General features: G+C 41.4%; 1 protein-coding gene across 3 annotated transcripts; it reads right to left on the bottom strand.

Annotated features, from left to right (window-relative positions):
- Positions 1–311: 311 nt before the first annotated feature.
- Positions 312–23,367, bottom strand: slc39a14 (solute carrier family 39 member 14). Of its 3 annotated transcripts, none has more exons than XM_048977357.1 (10): positions 23,176–23,367; positions 15,135–15,227; positions 14,619–14,877; positions 13,888–14,074; positions 12,625–12,794; positions 10,354–10,476; positions 9,328–9,513; positions 6,834–7,044; positions 6,308–6,492; positions 312–3,251 (listed from the first exon to the last, which is right to left on the bottom strand). In XM_048977357.1, exons 3-10 carry the CDS (start codon positions 14,868–14,870, stop codon positions 3,099–3,101), a joined length of 1,467 nt encoding a protein of 488 aa, XP_048833314.1. In that variant the 5' UTR covers positions 14,871–14,877; positions 15,135–15,227; positions 23,176–23,367; the 3' UTR covers positions 312–3,098. The 3 variants fall into 3 exon arrangements, with proteins under 3 accessions (XP_048833314.1, XP_048833304.1, XP_048833295.1); XM_048977347.1 differs by lacking the exon at positions 12,625–12,794 and adding an exon at positions 11,293–11,462 and having other exon boundaries at positions 15,135–15,253; positions 23,176–23,366; XM_048977338.1 differs by lacking the exon at positions 12,625–12,794 and adding an exon at positions 11,293–11,462 and having other exon boundaries at positions 23,176–23,366.
- Positions 23,368–23,752: the final 385 nt, after the last annotated feature.

Here is a 23,752-nt window from a genome sequence, read left to right as displayed (position 1 = left end):
AATGGTATGACCACACATGTCTTATAATATCAGTGTTTGATATCAGTTTGCAGTTCTTATGCTACCTGTAATATGTATAGTTAATATTAAAACAAATGCCTTTTTAAAACAACATTATGGAAACCCCCTAATAGTCCACCAAAACCACAACACATTTTCACAATGCAGAGGGACAGAATTCACTACAGGAGTGCTTCTCCAAAATCAGTTTTCAGGCATAGTCATGCAAACATTGTTTGCACAGGTTGCAATGATTGATAAACACCGATTCCAGATATCTAAATATTTCTGTCTGAATCTACTAAAACAAATAGAGTTCAACAAATTTTATTTTTAATCTGTTTTCTATTTGGTACATATTTCAGGACACTTCTGTAGATCAAATGCATACTTTTGGCAACACTTTACTTGAGGGGGCACAAATAATATAGTATGCTCTTAGTTTCTGTTAATTAATACAATAAAGTAAGTGTTAGTTATGTACTGATCTCATGCTTGTCCATCATTAAACAATCATATCAGTTTATGTATTTTCATTACTATATTTGTTCATGATTTGTACTTGAGTAGTAACTGAGCTACCAAGTTACTTGTGCCCCTTCAAGTAAATATCCCCACACTCAAACCAGCAAAAGTAGTTATTTTTTACAGACCATCATAAATTTCAACATAAAACGGTATTACTTACGACAAGAAAAGCTTAAAGTTATGAACTAATATCTGCTCCAATCAGATGGAACCATTTCTTTGTAAGGCTACCCAAAGGTAAAGGTTTTATTCAGTTCTACGATCAGAACAGTGAGGATCAGTCACACAGTACAATTAAGTTGTACAAAAAATAAAAATAAGATTTATATAGCTCCATTTAAAATTATGGCTTAAGAAAGAAGTAAAAATGGTCCTTCACATGGCTCGTAAAATAGAACTCAAATACTTTGACTGGGCAGGCACAAGTGTTAATGATAACATGACAGAAAGGATACAAACTCAAACAATTCCAGCAATGAAATTCACTGGCAACCAAAACTGAAAGGAAAATGTCCACTTCTTCAAAACTGAGAATTTGCTGATTTTTGATAATGAAGGGCTATAGTGAACCCCTTTTCAAAATCCACTTAAATGCACGCTAAACTTGTGTGCTAAAATTGTATGAGTGCAGATTAAACAGTATTTTACAGCTTGTCCTAAAATGCAGGCATTCTATCTCACAAAAGCTTAAAGTAGAACACAACAAAATTCAAGTATAACCATGTTTTGTTATTCTTAAACTCAAAAAATCCAAATGAAACAATATCTTCAAATTTAGTAAATATGAATTTGAAAAATGAACTTTAGTATTTCATGCAAGCACTTAGCATCATTTGCAATGATTACAAGATATCTTTAATAGAAAAAAAAACAATACTGTATGATTCAAACCATAAAGATCTGAAAGCACAAGGAATAAAAAAAAATTATTATAAATCACACAGCCAATTTTAACTTCTTTAATTAATTTGTGGGTGTACGTCTTTTTTGCATAGGGTCCAGACAAACTGCTGTACGTCAGTGATTTTCTGATTATCAAACTGTTGCCCTCTTCTGAACACATTTTCAAACCGCCCCTAGACCACCAAAATCTGAAGCTTGTCTGTAATGAAAGTTGGAATAAATAAAATATTGAGAAAGAGGCATAAAACCAGTTAAAATACAAACACACAATTTAAATGTGCATTCAATACCTGCACTATTATCAGTCACAGGATGTTTTTCTCAAATATAATAAATACTCAACTGCCATTCAAGTCGCTGACAAAAAAAAAAAAATCCTAAAAATCCAAGTGTCAGTTTATCTAAGCAACGGAACCCTGATTACACACAGCTTAACCTATGCTCAAGTGTTACAAAATACTTGTGGTTGAAAACGTAAATTGCCAACAGCCCCTAAAAAAGGGAAAAAAACAAACAAAAAACACCCCAAAAATTACCCCAACACTATCCAATAAAACACCCATCCACCCACCTACTAATTCTGATTAAATTGCTAGGGTCTTATGGGTAATCTGTCTAGGGGAGGGGAGCAGCAGGATAACATTCCCCACTGAAATAGCACTGCTATAATTGCCATGGTTACGCAACAGTACGTACAACTGTTGCAGACTCAATTCTGCATATCTGATCATTAGATCACCAGCTGACAGCTGTCAGTGATGCATTTGATTTCCAGTGGAAAAAGTATGTACATAACAAGAACTTCTTCTGGACACAAAACAAAGGGGTAACACCAGTACACCAGGCAAACCAGAGCACAGTGTTGGGGAGAATCCAGTCATTAAAAATACAAATGAAAGAAAAATGGTCCAATGACATATACAACTTAAAAAAGACTTACAGATAAAATCTCTTATTTGGTCGCTAGGAATTATTTTTTTCTCCCTATATTAAGAAAGATAAACAAACAAAATGAAAATTAAAAAAGCCTTTTAAATTAAAGTGAGTGATCTGAACAAACTTATGTTCTATCTTTTTTTCCCAAGTTAATCTGGCCACACGAACAAGCCAACATCTTCCATCAGTCTTTAGGGGCAAAGTAAGATACCTGACTGGGCACAGATAATACACAAGAGACATGATAACATGAAGATTATAGTTGGGGTCTGTGCTCCAGCCATGTTCAATGTGATTCCTTGTTCATGTGCACGCTGTATAAAATGAACATAAATTAGTACTGCCCAAAAGGACACCTCATGGAGGAAATCTAAAGCTATTCCAATCCTGCACTGCAACTCAAGCCAAGAAAGCCTGTCACCTTTGATTTCCAGTTATTTTCCATTTGCTGAGAGAAAAACAAACAGCACCAAGTTACCAGGACTGTTGCAGTGAAATGTCCTCAAAGAGTTTGGTCTCAGACAGAATCTAAAATGAGAGAGCCAATCACATCGCAGTAGGGTACTACCATTGCATATAGGAGTTCCTCTCTTGTTCTAATTGGGATTTCATACACTGGGGCAGGGTCGGGGCACAGGTCCAGCCCGTTCAGTTGCTTGAGCACAGTGTGACTGACAGTCAGGGTCTGCAAGGAGGAAAGTACAGTGTACAGGTACATGGTGCCATCAGGTCTAGCCCAGCTGGATCTGCCCAGAGTACATGGTAAGGAGCAGCATTATGGAAAAACCCGTCAGCAGTCCTGCATTCTGAATGGCGAAGGTCACCAGGGAGGCGCTGCCTCCACTCTCCTCCTCCTCACGGCTGACCTCATTCATCTCAGGAAACTGGACAGGGAGAGAGAAACCGGGAAAAATGGTCAGGAGCGACATCTCAGCTACGTCTTCAATAAATTTCCAAAAGCTGCACGGCATCAGCACACAAATGTATGAAAGACATCACTAGTTTCAGACACACCGTTTTAATAGCTGTTATGTTTATCCATCTGCATTCAAGACTTAATGTCAGACCCGAGTCTGATGTGAATGTACCTCACAAACATGCACTGAAAATGCTTAGGGAGAAAGAGCCATTATGTACCATTAATCATTATCTGCATCCTAAATATCAATTTTTCCATTAAAATAGCAATTTCTTATTAAACAAGATAATTCAAAGCAATTTGATCATTCTGAGTGGGTTTCTTTTTTTTTGCAGTAAGAATCTGCTATAGAGACTCCTCAATCGATTTCTTATGCAATCAAATAGGCCATCTGCTGGCTGCTATTCGGAACAGTGATCACAATCTAATTTGCATGATGCTTTCCATCTCACTAAGCATTTCACCATCAGTCACATTTAATCTTTTTGCAGTACAAACTGGTTTTAAACTTGAAATGGTTAATGGGAACTTCCTTTATGAAAAGTTTACACTTATCAGCCATTACATTAAAACCGCCTGTCTAATATTGTGTAGGTCTCCTTCATGTCATCAGAACAGCAATGGCCCATTAAGGCATGAACTACCTAAGGCCTCGGAAAGTGTCTTATGATATTTGGCACCAAGACGTTGGCAATGGATCCTTTAAGTCCTATAAGTTGCAAGGTGGGGTCTCCATGGATTAGAATTCTTTGTCCAGCACATCCCACAAATGCTTGGTCAGTTTGAGATCTGGGGAATCTGGAGGTCAAATCAACACCCGAAACTCTTCGTGTTGCTCAAGCCATTCCTGGACAGTTTAGCAGTGTGGCAGGGCACATTATCCAGCCAAGAGAGGCCACTGTCATCAGGGAATACCGCTGCCATAAAGGGGTGTACTTGGTCTACAACAATGTTTCTCTCTTACCCAGGTTAAGGACACACGCGCATCCAGCTGTCCACATGATGTAACAGAAAATGTGACTCATCAGACCAGACCACCTTCTTCCATTGCTCCATGGTCCAGTTCTAAAGCTCATATGCCCAATGTAGGTGCTTTTACGCAGCCCCATACATAACAGGCTGCAATGCACTGCATGTTCTGACACCTTCCTATCATAGCCAGCATTAACCTTTTCAGCAATTTGTGCTACAATAGATCAATAAATCTTGTCATTTTGTAGATGCTCTGACCCAGTCGTCTAGCCATCGCATTTTCGCCCTTGCCAAAGTCGCTCAGATCCATACACTTGTCCATTTTTCCTGCTTCCAAAACATCAGCTTCAAAAACTGACTGTTTACTTGGCATATAACATATAATGGCACCCTTGAAATATGTCACTGTTACAAGATAATCAACATTATTCACTTCACCTGGCAGTGGTTTCAATTATCCGGCTCATCGGTGTATAGTAGGAATACTGTACATATTTACAGGATTTATATTGTTTAAAAGGAAAAAGATGTTTAAGCATATTAATATTAAACATTTATGACACTGGTCAAACAGCAGCACCTGTTGAAAGCATCACCGCTTTAATGGCATGAAACAGAAGCAGCACAAAACTGCATGGGGCATAAGGCTGGGGTACATTCTGGATGGAATGCTAGTCCATCTCAAGGGACAAACATACACAATCAGGCACTATGGGCAATTTAGCCCATAACTGCATATTTCAATGCCACAGGAGGAAACCAGAGTACCCAGAAGAAAGAAAAAAAAAACCTGTTTTCATTTTAGAATGTGGGAGCAGGCAGGAAGTGACTGATATATGCCTGCAGGAGCGTGAGAAAAAAAAAAAAGACTCGCAGGGTCCTACAAAAGAAAAAGAAAACAGGCTGCTATGCCTAATTTGGTATTTACACAGCCAGCCTATCCTGGAACTTTCAGAGGGGTGTTAGCACTTTGAAAGGCCCTCGTCACTCTCGTAAGTGCAGCTAATGAAACAGGGCCAGCGAGAAAAAATCTTTAACGCCTGATGATGCAAGTGCCTGCTTAAGGAAAGGTGAATATAAAACTGTCAAACTAAGTAAGGAAAATCAGGTATTTGGCAATCCTTTTACTGTAAGTGACCACAAACAGAACCACTCGCCTTTTGCCCATTCTGACAAATGTAACAAAGTGCTATCATACACTGGGCACAAGTCTGGCACTTCAGGGCCGCATGTGATTAATTTTAAAAGACCAGACTACACTGATATTCACTGCAAGGGCAAACAAATCAAACCTGACAATTGCACTAAAAACGAAGGAACACACAAATATGTGGACTGTTTGTGCAGATCTACGACCTATTATTGCAAACGTTTTTGCAACTGAAAGATACCTATGTACATGACTAGCTGGGTTGCAAAATTCTGGGAATTTTCAAAGTTGGAAACTTTCCATGGTAATTAACAGGAATATAGGAAATTAATAGGAATCTGAAAATATGCAATATTACAGGGAACTTAAATATAGTTGAACTAAAAACATCTACGGAACTAATAGTGATATCGTTGTGTAAGCAAGTGCTTGTGAGTAATTATGTGTAATGTAAAAACACCCCAAAATAAGCATCTGCATCATAATGCAAGGCTTATAAATCATATTATATTTTGTATTATTCATACATTTAGTTTTCTTTGCTGTATCTGACAGCTCGCACAGAATTTAATATTTCCAAAATTTCGCAACTTAACTTCCCATGGAAAGTTACAGGAAACTTTCCACCCCTTTGCAACCATAATGACTAGCCTACTATTATGTGAAAAACGTAGCCTGTTTTATCTGTTAAACCGTGAATATAGCCTATTTGCTGAGGCTGCAGGTTTATCTTTATTCTTAACCTGAAATGACTTGTTTTGAAACCCTGTGTTCTGGGCTGAGGGCATGAAGAGAAATGAAAACAGCAGCTAAGGCTAAGCCATCAAGGTTGGAAGTTCTGTGCCCACAAATGTTTATGTTCCAAAGTGACTCGGCCCCAACAGCAGGCTGCCCCTCACCATGTCAGCTAGAGCGATGTAGAGGAACATGCCCCCCGCCAGCGCGAAGATCCAGTTGGCAGAGAAGTGGCTCCCTGCCAGGATGCCGAAGCCCATGCCCAGGTAGCAGCAGCAGGCCGACAGAAAGTTAAAGAAGAGAGCCTGCTGGATGCTCATGCCAGCGTTGAGCAGTATCACAAAGTCACCTTTGCACACCGAGAAGGGATAAGAGGACAGACATGAGGTGACATTACTACTGTATTCAAAAGATGGTCCTGCACAGCAAAACCTTCAACTACATGTGGTTAAGGTAATAAGTTAAGCATATTGAAAACATCACCTTTATAGCTTTGCATTCATTTTTGCATTTTATTGTTCTTTTCTACTATTTTAAAAATATTTACATCATTCATTTAAACAAGTAGTTAATGCACAACTGTCACCCTCCTGGTATCTAAACCCACAACATTTCTGATTCAATCCCAGACATCTCACAAAGCCGTCAAGCAGACCCGGTACACGATCAGCGGGAGAATAAGATGCTCACCCAGCTCATGGGGGAATTCCTCGCACAAGATAGCTACGGAGGTGCTGATGCCTTGGAATACTGAGACGGTGAAGGAGGCCCCAATGGCAAGGCCGTCGATGAAATTGTGCAGCCCGTCACTGAGCGTGATCATCCAGGCCAGCGTGCCGATGTCAGAGTACGAGGTGCCTTTCAGCCAATAGCAGCCACCCCCGCCTGAGCTCTGGGACTCCTGTGGGCAACAACAATCTGAGAATTAGGACATCAAACACAACATCCCTGGTCCCCATTTATATATTTCATTACGGGGCGGTGAGTGACTCAGTGGGTTCAGTCTCTGTACCCATGATCGAAAAAATAGCCGATGTGAACCCCAGCCTTGACAGGACGGTCACATGTCTGTGGGACCTTCTTGAGCAAGGCCCATAACCCCCAGCTACAGGGGTGCTGCACGTTGGCTGACCCCGTGCTGTGACCCCCAAGTTATGGAGAGCAAGACGGGGTAGGCGAAGAAAAGCATTCCGATATACTTGTGCAAACGTTAAATAAAGGATTCATTATTAAAACTACTCTGTGGAAGTTTACCCTAAAAATATGCTCATCAAAAAATCATCTTTATCTTAAAAACAAAAAGATTTTTTTTTGGATCTTATCCACTCTCAACTAGGCCACACTAACCAGACTTTTAACATTTGTTTTTTATATATCTATGGAAGAAGTAGGAGAGCAAGGTATGTCATAAATGCACAAACAAGTTGATCATCAATCACCTACAAATTATCAACAGCCTACGGGAACTGAAATCTTGTCTGATGCTATATTTCTCGTCACACTTACATCAGACAGCTGTTAAAGGCATGCGGCTTCTGCAGCTGTGAGCACGCATGTCTTCTCAAATTCATCGTCAGTGTATGGTTTTGATGCTATTTCGCTAGATTTCTTTTGTAGCTAGCTTTCACAGCTGCATCACTGACTACTGCTGTTGTTTTGGGCCAGCCAATAATTTATTTACTTTGTCTGTTCACATGTGCTCTTGCAAGTTGTATTTTTCAGCACCAAACATTATATTCCTTCAGTATTGCGTTCCCCCCCCCCCCCCCCCCAGTGGTACAAATGAGAACAGCAGGGATTTGTTTTACTTTGTCATGGAGGATTTTTTGTCATGGAGGATTTTTCCAATACACGTGTCCATTTTCTAAATCTCTCCCTCTTTGAGTTACATCCTTTACCAATATTATTTCGCCTGAGCTGCTGGATCTGTGTCATATCCAGCCTTGAGTTTGATACCTGTGGTGTAAAGCAGTGTTTCCCACCCCAAGCCTTGGGAACCTCCAGACCAGGAGTCATCAGCCATTTCGAAACAGAGCTACTTCATGGGTCCTGAGCCATACGAAGGGCTACCAGTTTGAAACACCCTCCTAAACTTATCTAAAATTCATGTATAATAAGCATGTTTTAAATGCTTTTTTTTTTTTAGATATTGTAATTTTCAAATCTATACATGGTAAAACCTTGGATTGTGAGTAACTTGGTCTGCGAGTGTTTTGTAAGACGAGCAAAAATGTAAAAATAAAACTAACTTGGTTCACCATTTAACTTGGTAAAAGAACGAGGTCTTGCAATACGAGTATTACGTATAGGCTTTGTCTGCCTAGCGTCACGTGATCACAACTGAACCGATGGGAATCCGTTTAACGGCAATGCAATGTCAAATTACCGTAAAATCCTCAAAAGGGGGCAAAAGTGGCTGTCATTGGATAGGTTCCTTGTTAAAGTCACGCAAAAAGAAAAAGATTCCAGTGAACCAACTGATAGCAGTGATTCCGTTAGTTATAGTGAAAGTCATCCTACAAAATAACCCTCCTCTTCTCCTCTCTCTCGTCTCCCTCACACCATCCACAATACTCTTCAAAGGTAAAGTGCAGGTTAATTTGTTTTATGTATTTTTACTTTATATTTTGTATTAATAATTTGTATATGAATATTTTGGGTTGTGGAACGAATCTGAGTTTCCATTATTTCCAATGGGAAAATTTGCTTTGATATACGAGTGCTTTGGATTGTTCGTAAACCAAGGTACCACTGTAAATACAAATGTGATTAAAGAAGAATAATAACAGGATAAAATAAAATTTTAGACGCTGTTCACTGGTGAGTTGTGCTATTTTTAGAACAGGTCCGTGGGCGACTCATGTGGTCCTTGGGGGCATCCTGTTGCCCGCGGGCACCATGTTGGTGACCCCTGCCCCAGACAGTGTACATTTTGCTCTCTCCTAGCTCCCTGCCAGATAGTCCACATCTTTGCTCCCTCCCAATTCCCGGACTATCTGGGGAGTCCGCAAGGATCCGGTTCAGAAACACTGCCTTGTAAAATTGCTCGGTAGCTGGGAGTGTTTAACTTCCCAGATCATCTTTACCTCTCTGACGGTTAATTAAAACAGATCATCTATATGTTGGTTATGTGTTATGCAGTCCACAGTTAGCATAAAAATCATGATGTTATTGCCAAACTGACCTGGAGGGCCTGCCCAGCATTCAGCACCCTTTCACCTTCAGCTGTCCCTTGCAGTGCTCGGTCCAGTCCAGCAGAGGGCACCCCTGCCTCTCCATTCTGCAGCTTCTCCGTAGCCCCTGATTCTACGTCCGCCTTAGAGGCATAGTGCTCAGCTGGAAAGTGGCTGTGGCCATGTCCGTGGGTTTTCTACAAACAAAGGAACACGTGAACCACCATAGATAAGCTAAGATATTAAAATCCAGACTTCAACCACACAATGACGTAATAACCTAAACCTAAAATTCCTCCAGAAGCAGCTGTAAGAACGTTCCATCAGGATCAAATAAAGACGCCAAAAGGCCCCCTGCAGCAAAGTGTGCTCATTTCCGTACCATGTGCTTTCCTGAATTTCCCCTTGAAAATTAATAAACTGATCAGTTCCGCATCTTAGCTTGTACTAACCCTTTCTTTACTTTTTCCTTTTGGAAAATCTTAACGAGATTAAGTTAATTTTGATTTCTATAATGACATCTATGATTTTACTGCATGGAATACCTGTGGTTTAGTATTCACTTATAGGACGTATACCACATTGCTATATTAAACAAACTTAATTAATTCGTTATAGCTATGCGCACACTAAATAACTCAAAAATCTAGTAATTACAATCTTTTTGCCCACAAAACTTCTGACAAACATACGTCTGCCAAACATCATCAGTTGTAGATAATTAGAATTTGTTACGGTGGCCGGTTTTTATAATTCTGTGGCACATTAACAGCCAGTTCATTGGTGACAGTCCACATGAAAATCCCCAGGTCTGAATCACACATGATGGTCATAATTACTTAAATCCACACAGCACACAGAGAAACCCAAACCTGGACTCACTGCTTGAGGGCATTATGTCTTTAGCACAAGTTCAATTAGCTTCACCGTGCATGAAAGTAGAATCATTAGGTAGGCTGTTTCATGTCTGCGCATACCACCGAGAGATTAACGTTAACTTGCCTGTTAAATCCCATAAAGATCTAGAACACACTCACCCCATCTTTCTGTTTCAGGACCATCTTTAAAATCTTTTCTGTGAAAAAGAACAGGTAGAAGCCCCCGAATACCACGGCCGACTTGAAGATGTAATAATTTTCCTGTGGGTCGAATCCAAACGCCTAGATGGAAAAAAATCGACAACCTTATTAACACCTGTTAAAAAAAAATGCTTTAAAGCCGAAAGACAAAGCCAGCCAATTAGCCCACGCCACAGGACAAAAATGGCGTTGGAATCATTTGAATTTTAATGCTACTACAGGCAAAGCCACCTGCAAAGACAAATTCGGTGATTACTATGCCTGTCAGAGTTGGTGTCCGTTTCACAGAATATTCAAGTAAAGTCTAATTTTTTTGATGGGAGACATTATCAAAAGTGGGCATGCTTAAAAACATTCAGAAAGGGAGCATTCAGGGACTAACAAACAAAATATCAGAAAAGGCCTTTGGGTGAAGGACCCTTTGAATGCATGCCATGTTACATGTACGTTATGTTAAAAGAAATCACTGCACATTTAATCTTTTTCTTTTTGCAATGCAAAAGTTAATATTATAGCACTAAAGAAAAAAGTCTTTTTTGTGCAAGAACTGAATATACAGACAGAAGGGAATTTCTTAAGGCGATGGGCCTGATCTGACAAACACTCCCGCTAAACTATATCATACGCAAACTGGGACAAAGAGTCCCACTAAAACAAGAAACCCATTTTAAATGTTCACTAGGAGGCACACCAGCATTTCCCCAGTTGTATTCCTTGGAGACCCAAAACCAGCCATGATTTTAAGTGTTGGTTCATAAAAATGGTGACTGAGTATAGTTCAGGGACCGCAAGTCATATATATGGCGATCATATCAATATTGGTTATATCAGCCTGGGCTGGTGGAGGGTCCCCCAGGTTTGGAGCAGGAAAACTGTCAACCCAGCACCCCACGGTACCTCTGGGATGAGCTGAAACAGGGCGTTGGAGTAGAGCGTGCCAATGGCCAGGGCTATGAAGTAGAGGAGTAGCCGCTTGTAAAAGGTTTTCCTCATGAAGGGCACCACACTGGCCCCCAGCAGGGAGCACAGGGAGATGACCGTGACGCACAGGAACCCATAACCCCAAACTGACCATGAGCACAGAGAGCCAGACAGAGAGGGAATAGGGTGGAAATAGGGGAAGAGAGAAAAAAAGAAGAAAATCTGTTTTTTTTCTTTAATCACTCATTTATCAGCATGCATCTGTTGACATGCAGGTTTTCTTTACAAGAAAAAAAAAACACTGCATGGTCAAACCGCTGGATTGTCATAAAATGGCAAGTGATTCATGAGGACAATATGGCATTGATGCCTGCAAGGAAGGAAGTCTTTGGCAACGGTCAGGCCACAGTGGCTGCACATAAAGGGGATTCCTCTATCCTGGAAGACAATTACTTATTCAAGTGAATGATCATCACAGTCGTGTAGAGATTGTTGAAGATGAGAAGAGCGGCTCTGATTCAGTACACCCTGAGATTACAGGCGCCGACGGCATTTCGGCCTCAGGCGATGTAAGGACAATGCAAGGGAGAGAAGGTTCTCATCAGGACACAGAATGGCTCTTTTAACACCTGAAATAAGAGAGCCTGCCAGTCAATGCCCTCACCCCAATTAGTGGGATGAGAGGTTTCAGCTAGCCAGAGGCCTCTCCCGATCAAACCCGGCCAGCTCACATAGCAGCCAGGCAGGTGTGTCTGCACTACTGCACTGAACTCTGGGACATGGCCACTGACCCAGAGTGCAAAGGTCAGGCCTCATCAAAAAACAAGCTGGTGGGTCATGAGAATCTCCTAAATCCAGGTTATATTAATTTAGCCCTCATATTGTCTTATTCCCACACCCTACATTAATTTCCTATACAAAATTCAATTCTTAGACCAAATTTCCTACCCTAAATTACATTCAATAAGATTTAAGATATACATAGCTGCACTTTAGCCAGATTTTCATTCAGACCCTAGATAACCAGCAAACTGAGGGCAGTGTAAGTGCATACACAAGCCTGGGGTACAGTGTGAGCGACACAGAGGTTAATCAGTTGTACACCCAGAATCAGTCAACAAATGCAGTATTAATTTCCCAGCATGCCTTCTCTGTTAAAGGGGACCCCCCCCCAAGAAGGAAGGGGGGGGGAAGGAAAAATAAAACAGCTGGATACTTTTCTGGTGGCAATCCTTGTGTGGGAGGGAGACAGAGACTTTTTTTTTGGGGGGTGGGGGGGAATTGGGGTTGGTTGGTGGTTTACTGCACCTCAGGCAGGAGCTGGAAGACAGCAGTGGAGAAGAGGGTCCCAATGGCGAGGGCGATGAAATAGATCAGCACCTTGTGCATGAAGCGTGTCTTCATGCAGGGCACCACAAACACACCGGTGAGGGAGAAGGCGCTCACCAGCGTCACACTCAGAACTGAGAAACCCCACACTGTGGGACAGAGAGCGACAGGGGCCGCCATTAACACCACATCACAGGACCAACCCCGGATCTGTGGGATGCTCCCATTTCCACAGGCAAATCTGTCCTGCTGCCCAAACCAGCTTCAGATACCAGCAACTCTGATCAGTCCATGGATAACTGACCAAAATCTCCTAAGTCAAAAAAAGGCACTTAAGATTAACGGGGTGGTGCGTGATGAGGCCTCCGTGCCTGTGATCGGAAGGTCAGTAGTTCAAATCCCATTCCTGGCAGAGTGATGTCACCTTTTGGCCCTTGAGCGAGGCCCTTAACACCAATTGCTCCAGGGATCAGCTGACCCTGCTCTGCCAACTGTACAGTCACTTGTAACTTTGAATAAAAGCGTCTGCCATATAAATAATACAATGAATTAAAAAAAAAACCCAGCTTAAGACAATAGCATGATGCAAGGTGTATCAGTTACAGAACAGCTCTGAAAGGCTCCGACAGACTCTGCTACTTCTGCTCCACCAGGGAGAGTCTGGCCTGCAAACGTCGACAGCTATGGGGAAAGAGACAACCTATGGAAGAAGGAAAAACCGGGAGAGGCGATGGGCACCAGCGCACAGCCATTTATAGCAGGTACTGCTGTGCAGCTGCTACCTAGATATCACAATGCTGTAAAGGAAAGAGAGAGTTATGGGGGAAAAAAAGGCCATGCCAGTCCCGGACCTTCACATTTTTAGAAAAGTGATGAGAGCAAATGTGAAGGAAACATCTTTTCAGACTGCATCCTGTTAACTTGGGTAGTCCAGGTCGATGACCTTCCTTCCTTTCATTCAGTGATTGTTCAAGAGAAGTAAAAAGAAAAAAGACGGCAGCTCAGTAAAGAGCTGTTATCAGTGAATAACACCGAGAGCATATAATCAGCATTTGAGCCTTGAAAAGACACAGGGTGGGGGGGATAGGAGACCATAAGCAAACCCCCTGCTACTTCACCTAAAAGAACCTTCTGAAACAAAAACAAAATGTAGCTTCCAGAGACACAACAGCATGTATAACGAGGGAGAGAGAGCTAAATGAGAGCTATTATTAAGACCCCCGTAATGCAAGCAATGCTCACCCTCTGCAGAGGAGGGCCCCCCCTCGGTGGGCTCGTCTTGGTTGGGTTCTGACCTGGACTCCTCCCTACAAGTCCCCGTGCTCAGCTGCTGCAGCAGGGTGGGGCAGAACTCCTTCAGGCCACGCCGGTCCAGTCTGGACTCCTCGTTCAAGCCATGAGCCCCAAGCAGGGCTTCCCAAGCCAAGCACTGTCAACAAACGCCCAGGCCACGTCAGGTTAGAGCTGCCCCAGTCCCGTAATCAAACTGCGATGCACCAACTGTGTAACATGTTTACTGAGTAAATGTAGAGGCTAGTTTTAAACACAGCACAACACTGAGCACATACACATGCACGGTGATACACACACTGTGCAAAAATGTAATAAACTCTGAAGTCCAAGGTATGCAGGGATTAACATACCTAAACTCTGAGCCCTGTATCGCCTTATTTCTTTTACTTACGTGCAAAATTTTAAATGTAGATAATGTAGGAGTATGTGATTATCCGTGACAACTAACAAATCAGATAAGTGGCCATAAACCTCTAAACATTGACAAATACGCATATATGGTTCAATTATAAAGTGAATGAAAATACAAGGGCCAGAATATAAAAGACCTGACCTCGATGAACCGGCAAGAAGGACATCAACTGGCAACAACACAGTAACTAGAAAAACACTACGTGGCAGTTATTTAGAGCAGAACACAGCAGAGACGGAGCTGGCTCCACTGGGGCGAGCAGACTCACTCTGGATACGGCGCCCCTAGAAGGCCATTCCCCTGAGCTATTGTCCCCTTGTCCTACGCTGAAGTTGGAAAGCAGAGCGCGAAGCTGGGACATGATAACAGTGCTATTGTCTCCATAGTGACTCAGCAGGTCGTCAATGAAATCGGTTGGAGAGAGCTTCCCCTGGGCCCCCGCCGGCCCCGGGAGGCACATCAGCAGCAGGGCCAAGGTCAGTGTCAGCTGGGCACCACCATGGCTAGGCCTCTGGATCATGACTCTCCTGGTAGGTGAGAAGGAGGGGGGGGGGAGAGAGAAGTGGAAGCAGACTGTTGGAGAGACAAGGAGGCACCAGGTCACAGGAAGAGAAGGTGGCGGGTGCAGATGCATGTTCTCAGCCATCGAAAGGGAGCAAAATTAAGTGCCACCAGACATTGCATACTATAAAATAGTAAAAAAGTATTATATATCCAAATCACTCAAATATCAAATAATAATTCCAGTCAAAAATCAAAGTGTTTGAAAGCTAAAAATACTCACTTCTTCCAACCTTCAACAGTTTGTCCTTGTTTGTATCGATGACACCAAGCCTGGACACTTGGGAAACTACAGAAACCGCCAGGGAGCAGCAGTCTGCGAAGGACAGCAGAAGAATGGAGCTGGCAGACAGCAGAGAAAAAGAAACTCTTTTAAAAATGACCTAATGCAGAGCTACAGGGAAGTGTGCCCTGCATCCAAAAGGACAAGCAGCATTGGTTCGGTCATTCTCAGCTCGCTCATCTACACTTGTAGCCTCATGTAGGTCACTGCCAGGCTGCATCTAGCAGACGGCCACACGGACACAAGAGTTGTTGAGGTCAAGCAAGTCGGTATAGCCTCCCCATAAACCCGCCCATCAGACCCACCCACTGCATCATGGGTCACCACTGGCTACAGTGTAGATGCCAACCAACACGACCAACCTATACTTTTCACATCAACCTTGTAATGAGTGCGTAATCTGCAAGGTCTGTAACTACACAGATGCGGTCATAACAAAGGGAGAGAAATTATGCCTGGCAGATTTAAAAATAATAATAAAGAAAAATCAAAAACAGAATCAAGTTCTACCCTTGTACACCAAAGTTCTCATAGCTGTCTATCAGGCAACTGTCTGCCAGTGATACCTAGAAGGACACTTGGCCCTAGACTGCCAGAGAACTTTCTGTCCAGGCCTATTTTTAAAACAATGATATGACGGACGAGGTGTAGTCTCATTTGGGGAAGGTTGAGGCAGCATACCACAACCTGGAGGCTTGTTATGCCCCCATTACACTGAAATCAGTCTCTTCAAAACACATCAAGAGGGGGTGGGGAGGTGGGCATTTCCGTTTCCAAATCAACACATAAAGACAGGCTAACATTAGAAGGAGACCACAGCCATGCGTTCACCCCCTTGTGCTTCACAGCAAATGGGCCACTTGGCTGAGCTGTTCCTCAGGCAACTTGGCAGGATTACAAGCATGTGGCACGCCCCGCTTTAACCGCCAGCCGCCTGCTGTGGCAGCTACTCAAGAGTAGGCGGTTCGAGCATCTTAGCCATCTTCCCTCATCTCTCTCAAAGCAAACGAGTGGCATCGCGTCACTTTACGGAAGCAGACAGGTCATTGCATTCTACCTGGATGACACTGGCTCGGGATTTTTCATAGAACCGTTCAAGGTGGGAGAGTTGGGCAGGCCCCCTTTAGTGAGCCTAATGTGGACTGGGGTAGTGGGCCATAAAAGTGACAATGGCACTGACCCTCACTGGCAGCTGAATAGAGTCACTGAGAAAGACAACGAGCTGACCAATCATCATCTAGTAAAGACAACGTAACAAATTAGCACTGCACCGGCAAAATAATTATACCATAAACACAGACAACACTAACCTGTCTAGAATACAACGCTATCCTCCGGCGTTTCAGCCATGTGTGCCACTAAACAAGTATATCCAATCAATGTACCTGGCACAACCATGCTGCCAAGTGTTGCCAGTGGTACATGACTGGAAGTTATGGAACCATAATTTCCAAGCATTAGTATTTGTAGAAAAAAACTTCTAAACATACGTGTAATACTTTTGCACAACCAAAAAAAGTCATCATACGAAGACTTGGGAAATGGAACAAAGAAACAAATCCCGTCTATAATTTCCATCTTTAAAACAGTTTTCATTCATTTTGTAAAGATTACTTTCTTCTATCTTAATGGAATGAGGATTCTTTCCTACACAAAACAAGAGCAGCATTCTGTATTGTTCTGTTTAATACAGGGAAGAGATCGAGCAAAACTAACCATCTTCCGCAGATGTAATTGGAACTACACACACCACCAATTGTGGGAATGTTATGTCAATGTTTGCTCCTCCTTGGTTTGGACAAAGATATCATTACCCAAGCTGAAAATGTATTATTACTCTTTGTACAACTATCCACTACATTTGTCAGAAAAATATCTGAAGTCACAAGCCTTTAATAGCAACACAGACTCCAATATCTCCAAAGGAATAAAAGGAAGAATTCTGCTTAAGCACATCAGACCCAACATGCTGTGTCATTGTCTACGTGTCAGTGGGAGAGTGAAGACCTAATACTAGACAGATAAAAGCATGTTAAGTTCATAGTTCACCTCCTAGTTATAAGGCTATCTGTCAGGCAACAGTTCAAACAAATTAGTACTCAACCACAAATTAAACATTAATACTTCTTTTCTCAATACTAAGCTGCCACTGGATGATAAGCCTATATTTTTTCCCCCCACAGCCCAAGTGCTTAGTAAGGCAATGCCATTGTTGGGCAATAAATAAAGCATTTAACACACGACATTTCTATCATGTTTCAATTTCAGACATCCTCATACAGCATAAAGAATCTGTTAAACCAGTTTATCTAGTTGAAAAGCTATGCTTCATTAATTCTTAAGGTAGCACTACCTTTAGTGCACCAAATCAAGATAAACAGCATTCCTTCTGTGGTGACAAGGCTGAATCAAGTTCAATAAAAAGTTAGGCAAAGATGTTTAGCATAGGCAACATCAATATCTAGCAGCAGGATTAAAGTATATCCAGAAATTCACCAGCAGAACTGTAAAAACTTACAATAGTCTGATTTCACTTCTTCAAAACCACTTTTCAAGACTGACTGTCTTAAGTGTCCCACTCTCTATTACAGTCATCAGCAGGACCCAAGCTCTGGAGAACCACAGCTGAGCTTCAGCTTTTCTCACTCTTAATAACCTGTTTTAGAAGGTCTGATGTAATCTGTCACTAATAAGTATTGGCAACTGAACCAGTCATTTCTAAAATCCAGTTCTGATGTATTATTAAAATAGAGGCTCCACTTCTGAATGCATGTCAAAGTAATGTCTATGCTTGTAAATATTAATAATACATCAAACAAATTAATTTGATTTTAAATTACCCCATTATAATATGCCTGGATTAAAGTTCAAGCACTGAAACAAACCTGCTATTTTTAACCATTTAAATTTCCAGCCTTTTCAGGCCAATTTTTACTAGCTTTGGCAAGATCTTAAATAAAACTCAGTATCTTCAGAGTCATTACATTAGCATGCCCTAATTGAGACTTATCTGCACTGATATCAAAACATTATCAGTTCTGACCACATATGAACACCTAGCATAACGTTACAATATGAGGGTATTAAATGAATTTAAAAGACATTTTAACGTCTTTATCTCCTAACAAAGTCCCAGGCATATTTCATCAGAAATATTAAAATAACACTACATACAAAAGTACAGAGAGGCATAATTCTCAGAGATGAAACTAGCCAATGGCAGAAGGTTTTACAGTAATCTGAAGATACTACACTTCTGAAAGGGTGATTTCTTCCAGTTTTTATATACTGAAAATTTAAATCCATTCCCCTTTTCCTCATTTCATTCTGTGTTCAGTCCCTCCTCAATCACCTCCACCTTCTGAAGCTGGTGAGGACCTTTAAGTACATTAGGGTGCACTTAACTTGAGTGGATCACTAATGCAAGAATGGCCAAAATCACCTCTACTTCCTGAGGAGACTGAGGTCCTTTGGCATATGCAGGTCTTTGTCTTATGTGTCTTCTAACAGCGCGTTGTTTCCAGAGCAGTCTTTTATGTAGTGGCATGTTGGGGCAATGGCATCACTGCAGGTGATGCCAAAAAGCTTCACCAACTCATTAAGGAAGCTGGCTCAGTTTTAAGAGCTAGTCTGAACTCAGAGGAAACTGCTGCCTGTACTCAACAATGACACCCAATTTCAGCACCACATCTTGGCCAAGCAGAGTAACCCATTCAGCAGCAAGCAGAAATAGCTGTGCTGCTCCAATGAGGCCACACAAGATCATTCCTACCCTCAGTCATTACACCCGGCAAGGAGTCACTCTATGAGAGGGGGGACAACCGACTGTCTGAATGTGCCTAAGCAGTTCCGGTCCCATTTAGAGAACATTCATTCGTTCACTGTGCAATACTACTTATTTCTGAGTCGCAACTACAGAGTTCTGTGTAATACTTACTCTGACATTCTTTGCACTGATACCGTTCACTGATGTCTATTGTCATCGTCTATGTATGCGTGAACGTCTTTTACTGTGTAAATGTGTGTATTCAGCTACTGTACACCTTTAGTTGCCACTGGCATTAATGAAGCATCCATCCAATCTCTTCAAGGGCCTGGAGACAAATGCTACTTTTTTCCCCCATCATGAAAGTCTGTATAGCTGTACAGAACCACAAAAGCACCATACAAATGTTATACTCATATATACACACACACACACACACACACACACATCTTATATATATATATATATATATATATATATATATATATATATATATATATATATATATATATATATATATATATATAGACACACACACACACACATCTATATATACTCGCTATTCCCCCAAACAAAGATTGTCATTTAAATCATCTTCTATCTTCATCCTCACTATTGCAAGCAAGGTCTGAGCTCAAATGCAAGAAATTCTCAAACTTCTCTTTGTGCTGGTTTCACTCAGTCTCTCTGATCAGAAACAGCCTTCTGTATCACTCTGCTTTATTGAAATCTTAAAAAGTAATGATGTTTTTGTAAAAGTAGTATTATCTTTTGCAATGCTTTGTTTTCCTATATAATGCTTCTGTGAAAATTATACATAGATATACTGCTAAGTGGCGCACATATTTTACTAATAAAACTATAAAGCAAAAAATTATAACCATGCATCAACACAGAATTGTGGGCAAATGCATAATTTATGACTTATTAATATTTATGCATATGGTTCTGCAGCTAAGTATTTGATAGCATAATAGGTATAGGTAAAGGCTGTGGTGGCACAGTGGTTAGCACTGTTGTCTCACATCTCTGGGACCACGGTTCGAATCACTGCCCTGGTTAAATTTATGTGAGGTATCTCCCCATGTCACCATGAGATTTCCCCCACAGTCCAAAAACATGCAGAGGAGAATTGGAGCTAGCAAATTGCCTGTGAGTGTGCCCTGTGAAAAGGTTGGCACCCATCCTGGGCTGTTCCCTGTCTTATGCCTACAGCTTCTAGGATGGGCTCCTGAGACTCAGAATAGGACAAGCAAGTAGAGAAGATCGATGGAAAAACCTAACCCTAACCCTGTATTTAACAGCAGATTCACACAGGTGACTTGGGCATTCATTTCAAAATAGGTAAAAGCATGCCTGTAATTTTAAGTTTAAAATCTTCTCTATTGCCAGCATCTGCAAGAAATGTATAAAATTAACTAGTGACTAAAAGGTGAAAAACCCCACATAGATCAGTCAAGGCGTTCTGTACTATAATCTGAACCGTTTTTCACTGGGAACAAAACTGGGATCCTCCTGCAATTTCTGACATGCCATTGCTAGTCTGAACGGCTATTGTTAGTGAGCCATAAAACTGTCACGATTGCAAAACGTTTGACATGAGGTACTATTCTCATCAATTGTTGCAAAAGGTAACAAAGTTTAAAGAATAATACAGCATAATTTCGTGGATTTCATGAATTAAGAGATCAAGGAGGTATATGGGTCAGAGATATAGGCTACAGTACTAGCCAACGGAAGGTTACCAGATCAAATGCAGTGTTTAGCATTTCACCTGCAGACCCTTGAGTAAGACACACGTGGTCACTAAATAAATGTAAAGTAAGTTTTCTTGAAAGCAGGAAGACAAGGATGATATGGGAATAGTACTAAAAACTGATCATTTCACCTATCTTCTTACAGCATTTCAGGGAACAGCTTACAAAGATCTTGATTCTCTCCATTACACCTATACATCGTGGATCTACTGTGATGGAATATATATATATCATAAACAAAAAATCTTCACTTGCATCACACAACAAAATAACACAGACTCTGTTTAAGTTCACTCATTAACGTTTCAAGGTTTAAGATTTAGAACCGTCAGTTTCATGGTGAAATCAGCACATTCATACAGGTGACGGGAAAATACAGATTTCACTGTGTAATGACTTAATTGGGCACAAACACAAATCGGAAAAGAACTTCAGGGCACTATGGGAAAGACTGCAAGAAACCGTACTGATGCAACCCCCCTGAGAAATTCCCTCATTTGGCAGCTTGCTGACGATGGTGGAAAATGCTGTCATAGGAACTGCTACAGAAACGCTGTAAGCATCCACCTGGGTCAGCCATTGAATGTTTCTTGCTCATCAAACCACTTAACGACCACTTCAGCTGAAAGAAGGAGACCATTGTTATATGAGATTTCACACCCAACATCAAAGAATGTAATCAATCAAATGTCAATAAACACAAAGCTATTGTATCTTGCCCTCTAAAGGGTTGTGCACAAATAAACCATGCCAAGAAATTTCACCTCCCACCCAGATGCCTAACCTTCATGTAATGCAAGCTCTCTATTCTGCAGATTTCTTTTTCATGCACCACCCACTGATACAAACCCTTGTAGAGAACAAGGAGAAAAGTAACTAATCTGAGTATGACTTTCCCCACCCCTTAACTCAAAAGTATACTCTGGATGTTATAAACAGTCTGTGCATTCCAACCACACCACAGTATTCCTCTCTGTGAAGTATTTAAGATTGTACAAAATTGCCTGCTTATACTTTCAAATGGATATTCCCAATGATCCGATTCAGAACTGTTAGTCTGTTTTGCCACAAATCTCAACCTAAACACAGAGATATCAGTGTAAAGAAGTATACTGGCCTAGAGTTGCTGTTAGCTTTAGTACCGCAAAATGTGTTCCAACACAAAAATCTACTCTGGACACATCAGCTATCCAGCGATTTTATAAAGCAATGTTTCCTAACCTGGTCCTCAAGGGCACCCAAACAGTCCGGGACCTGGGATGGAGCAAAAATGGTAGGGAACTAAGGGGAAGCAAAAATGAGGAATGTCTAGGTCCCCAAGGACTAGATTGGAAAACACTGTTATAAAGGACAAGAGTAATGGGATGCCAATGTCTAGGGTCAAAGAGCTGAAGCTCCTGCTTTCACAATACTTTGTTACTCTTATTTATTCAACAATTTGGCGGCTACAGGTCTGCAAACTAGCCCACAGTAAATGATATAATTTAAAGCAGATACCTGTCTTGTTTCCAGCAGGACTGTAATTACTACAAGCAGGGCAATACATTCCCATGCAGTCTGAAACTTACCAGTGACCATGGCCCTCTGCACTGCAAAAAACTGCTGTCCAGAGACGACAATATGAACTGATTTGGGAAATGAGTTTTTACATTTTTCTGAGAGCCAACCTGGATTTTTTTCCCACAAATTATTTGCTTTTTGCAGAAACTGTTGGAAACAGTCTGTTTGGCAGTTGTTTATATAGGGTGGAAGCCCTTCAGGAAAGCCTATCCATTTTGCCGTATGAAACGTATAATAATTAGACACTAGAAATTTTGCCACTACAAATTAACTTATGTATGTTGATGTCACATTGACAAAACAGTTTAGGGTAGTTGACAGGATACATGGCATGCATAAAACGTGCTCTGAATTTGTCTTGATACACAGCACAGAAAGGACATCACTGGCTGGTTAATTTAACATGAAAATAAATCTCTGGTCACCCATTTAAGAGGTGCAGGTATCTGGTTTGCGACCTCTCCGGACGTTGAGGGACACCAACCGGATCTGAGGTGGATTTCAACCTTACGGTTTACAGCTGGATCATTCGGGGACCTGATAAAACGATCCATCTCTTTCCCAGTGTAATACAATACAAGACGTATAGCTAGCCGGTTAGCTCAACATCACGTACCGACAAATACAAGCGCAGCCTGATCGTTATCCCTGATGTTATATTAAGCGGGCGATAAACATGTTCAAATATGAAAGTTACCACCGAAAATATTGGATTTTTTTCCGTGATAATTTCTGTCAATGGGATTATTTATTTCCGGATAGATAGCCCACATAAAACTGGACAGCAGCAGGACTATCCAGACGACTATGGAAAATATCAAACTAATAATAAACATCGCTCTGCGGCTCCCTCTGGTCTTCAACCGCCAAGTAAAAACGAAAGCATCCCGGCTGTTACCTTCGGCTTTCCTTCAGCTGCAGGCGTTCTTCGCTGAACCACGAACACACATACGAAAACGAAAGGAGCTGAATTGTCCAACGGCCGCCCGGTTGTTACTGCCAGCGGCCCCCTGCTCCACAGCGTTATTACAGAAGCTTGTGAATGAACAACGAACGCGTCCGTCTCTTCCTCTGACGACTATGGCGTGGCCACGCCCACCAGCTCAACGTCATTGGCTCGGTACGAAGACGTCAGTGCGGCTGTGCGGTGTCGCTACGTCTCCGGCCCGTCGGTTTGTCTACCTGTCTGCGTACCTGTTAATCCGTCAGGCTGTCGATACTTTTAAGTGACCTCCTACTAGGATTTCACTTTGAATTTTCTAATTCTACGTCATTTATTGTTAGATATATATCAAGTTCAGGTTTAAGGTTAAAAAGATATTTAAAAAATGAAAAATGAAATTAAAAATGAATTGCATTCATTAATATGATTACAGCATATGCATATATGAAGAAAACCGAGTGTAAAATGTCAAATGGCTCCACAACTACCAAAGTTGTTACTAATACAAATTAAACTGATAAGCTTATGGCAT

Source organism: Brienomyrus brachyistius, chromosome 2 (genome assembly GCF_023856365.1).
Source record: "Brienomyrus brachyistius isolate T26 chromosome 2, BBRACH_0.4, whole genome shotgun sequence".
Classification (NCBI taxonomy): domain Eukaryota; kingdom Metazoa; phylum Chordata; class Actinopteri; order Osteoglossiformes; family Mormyridae; genus Brienomyrus; species Brienomyrus brachyistius.
This window is presented reverse-complemented; position numbering and strand designations above follow the sequence as displayed.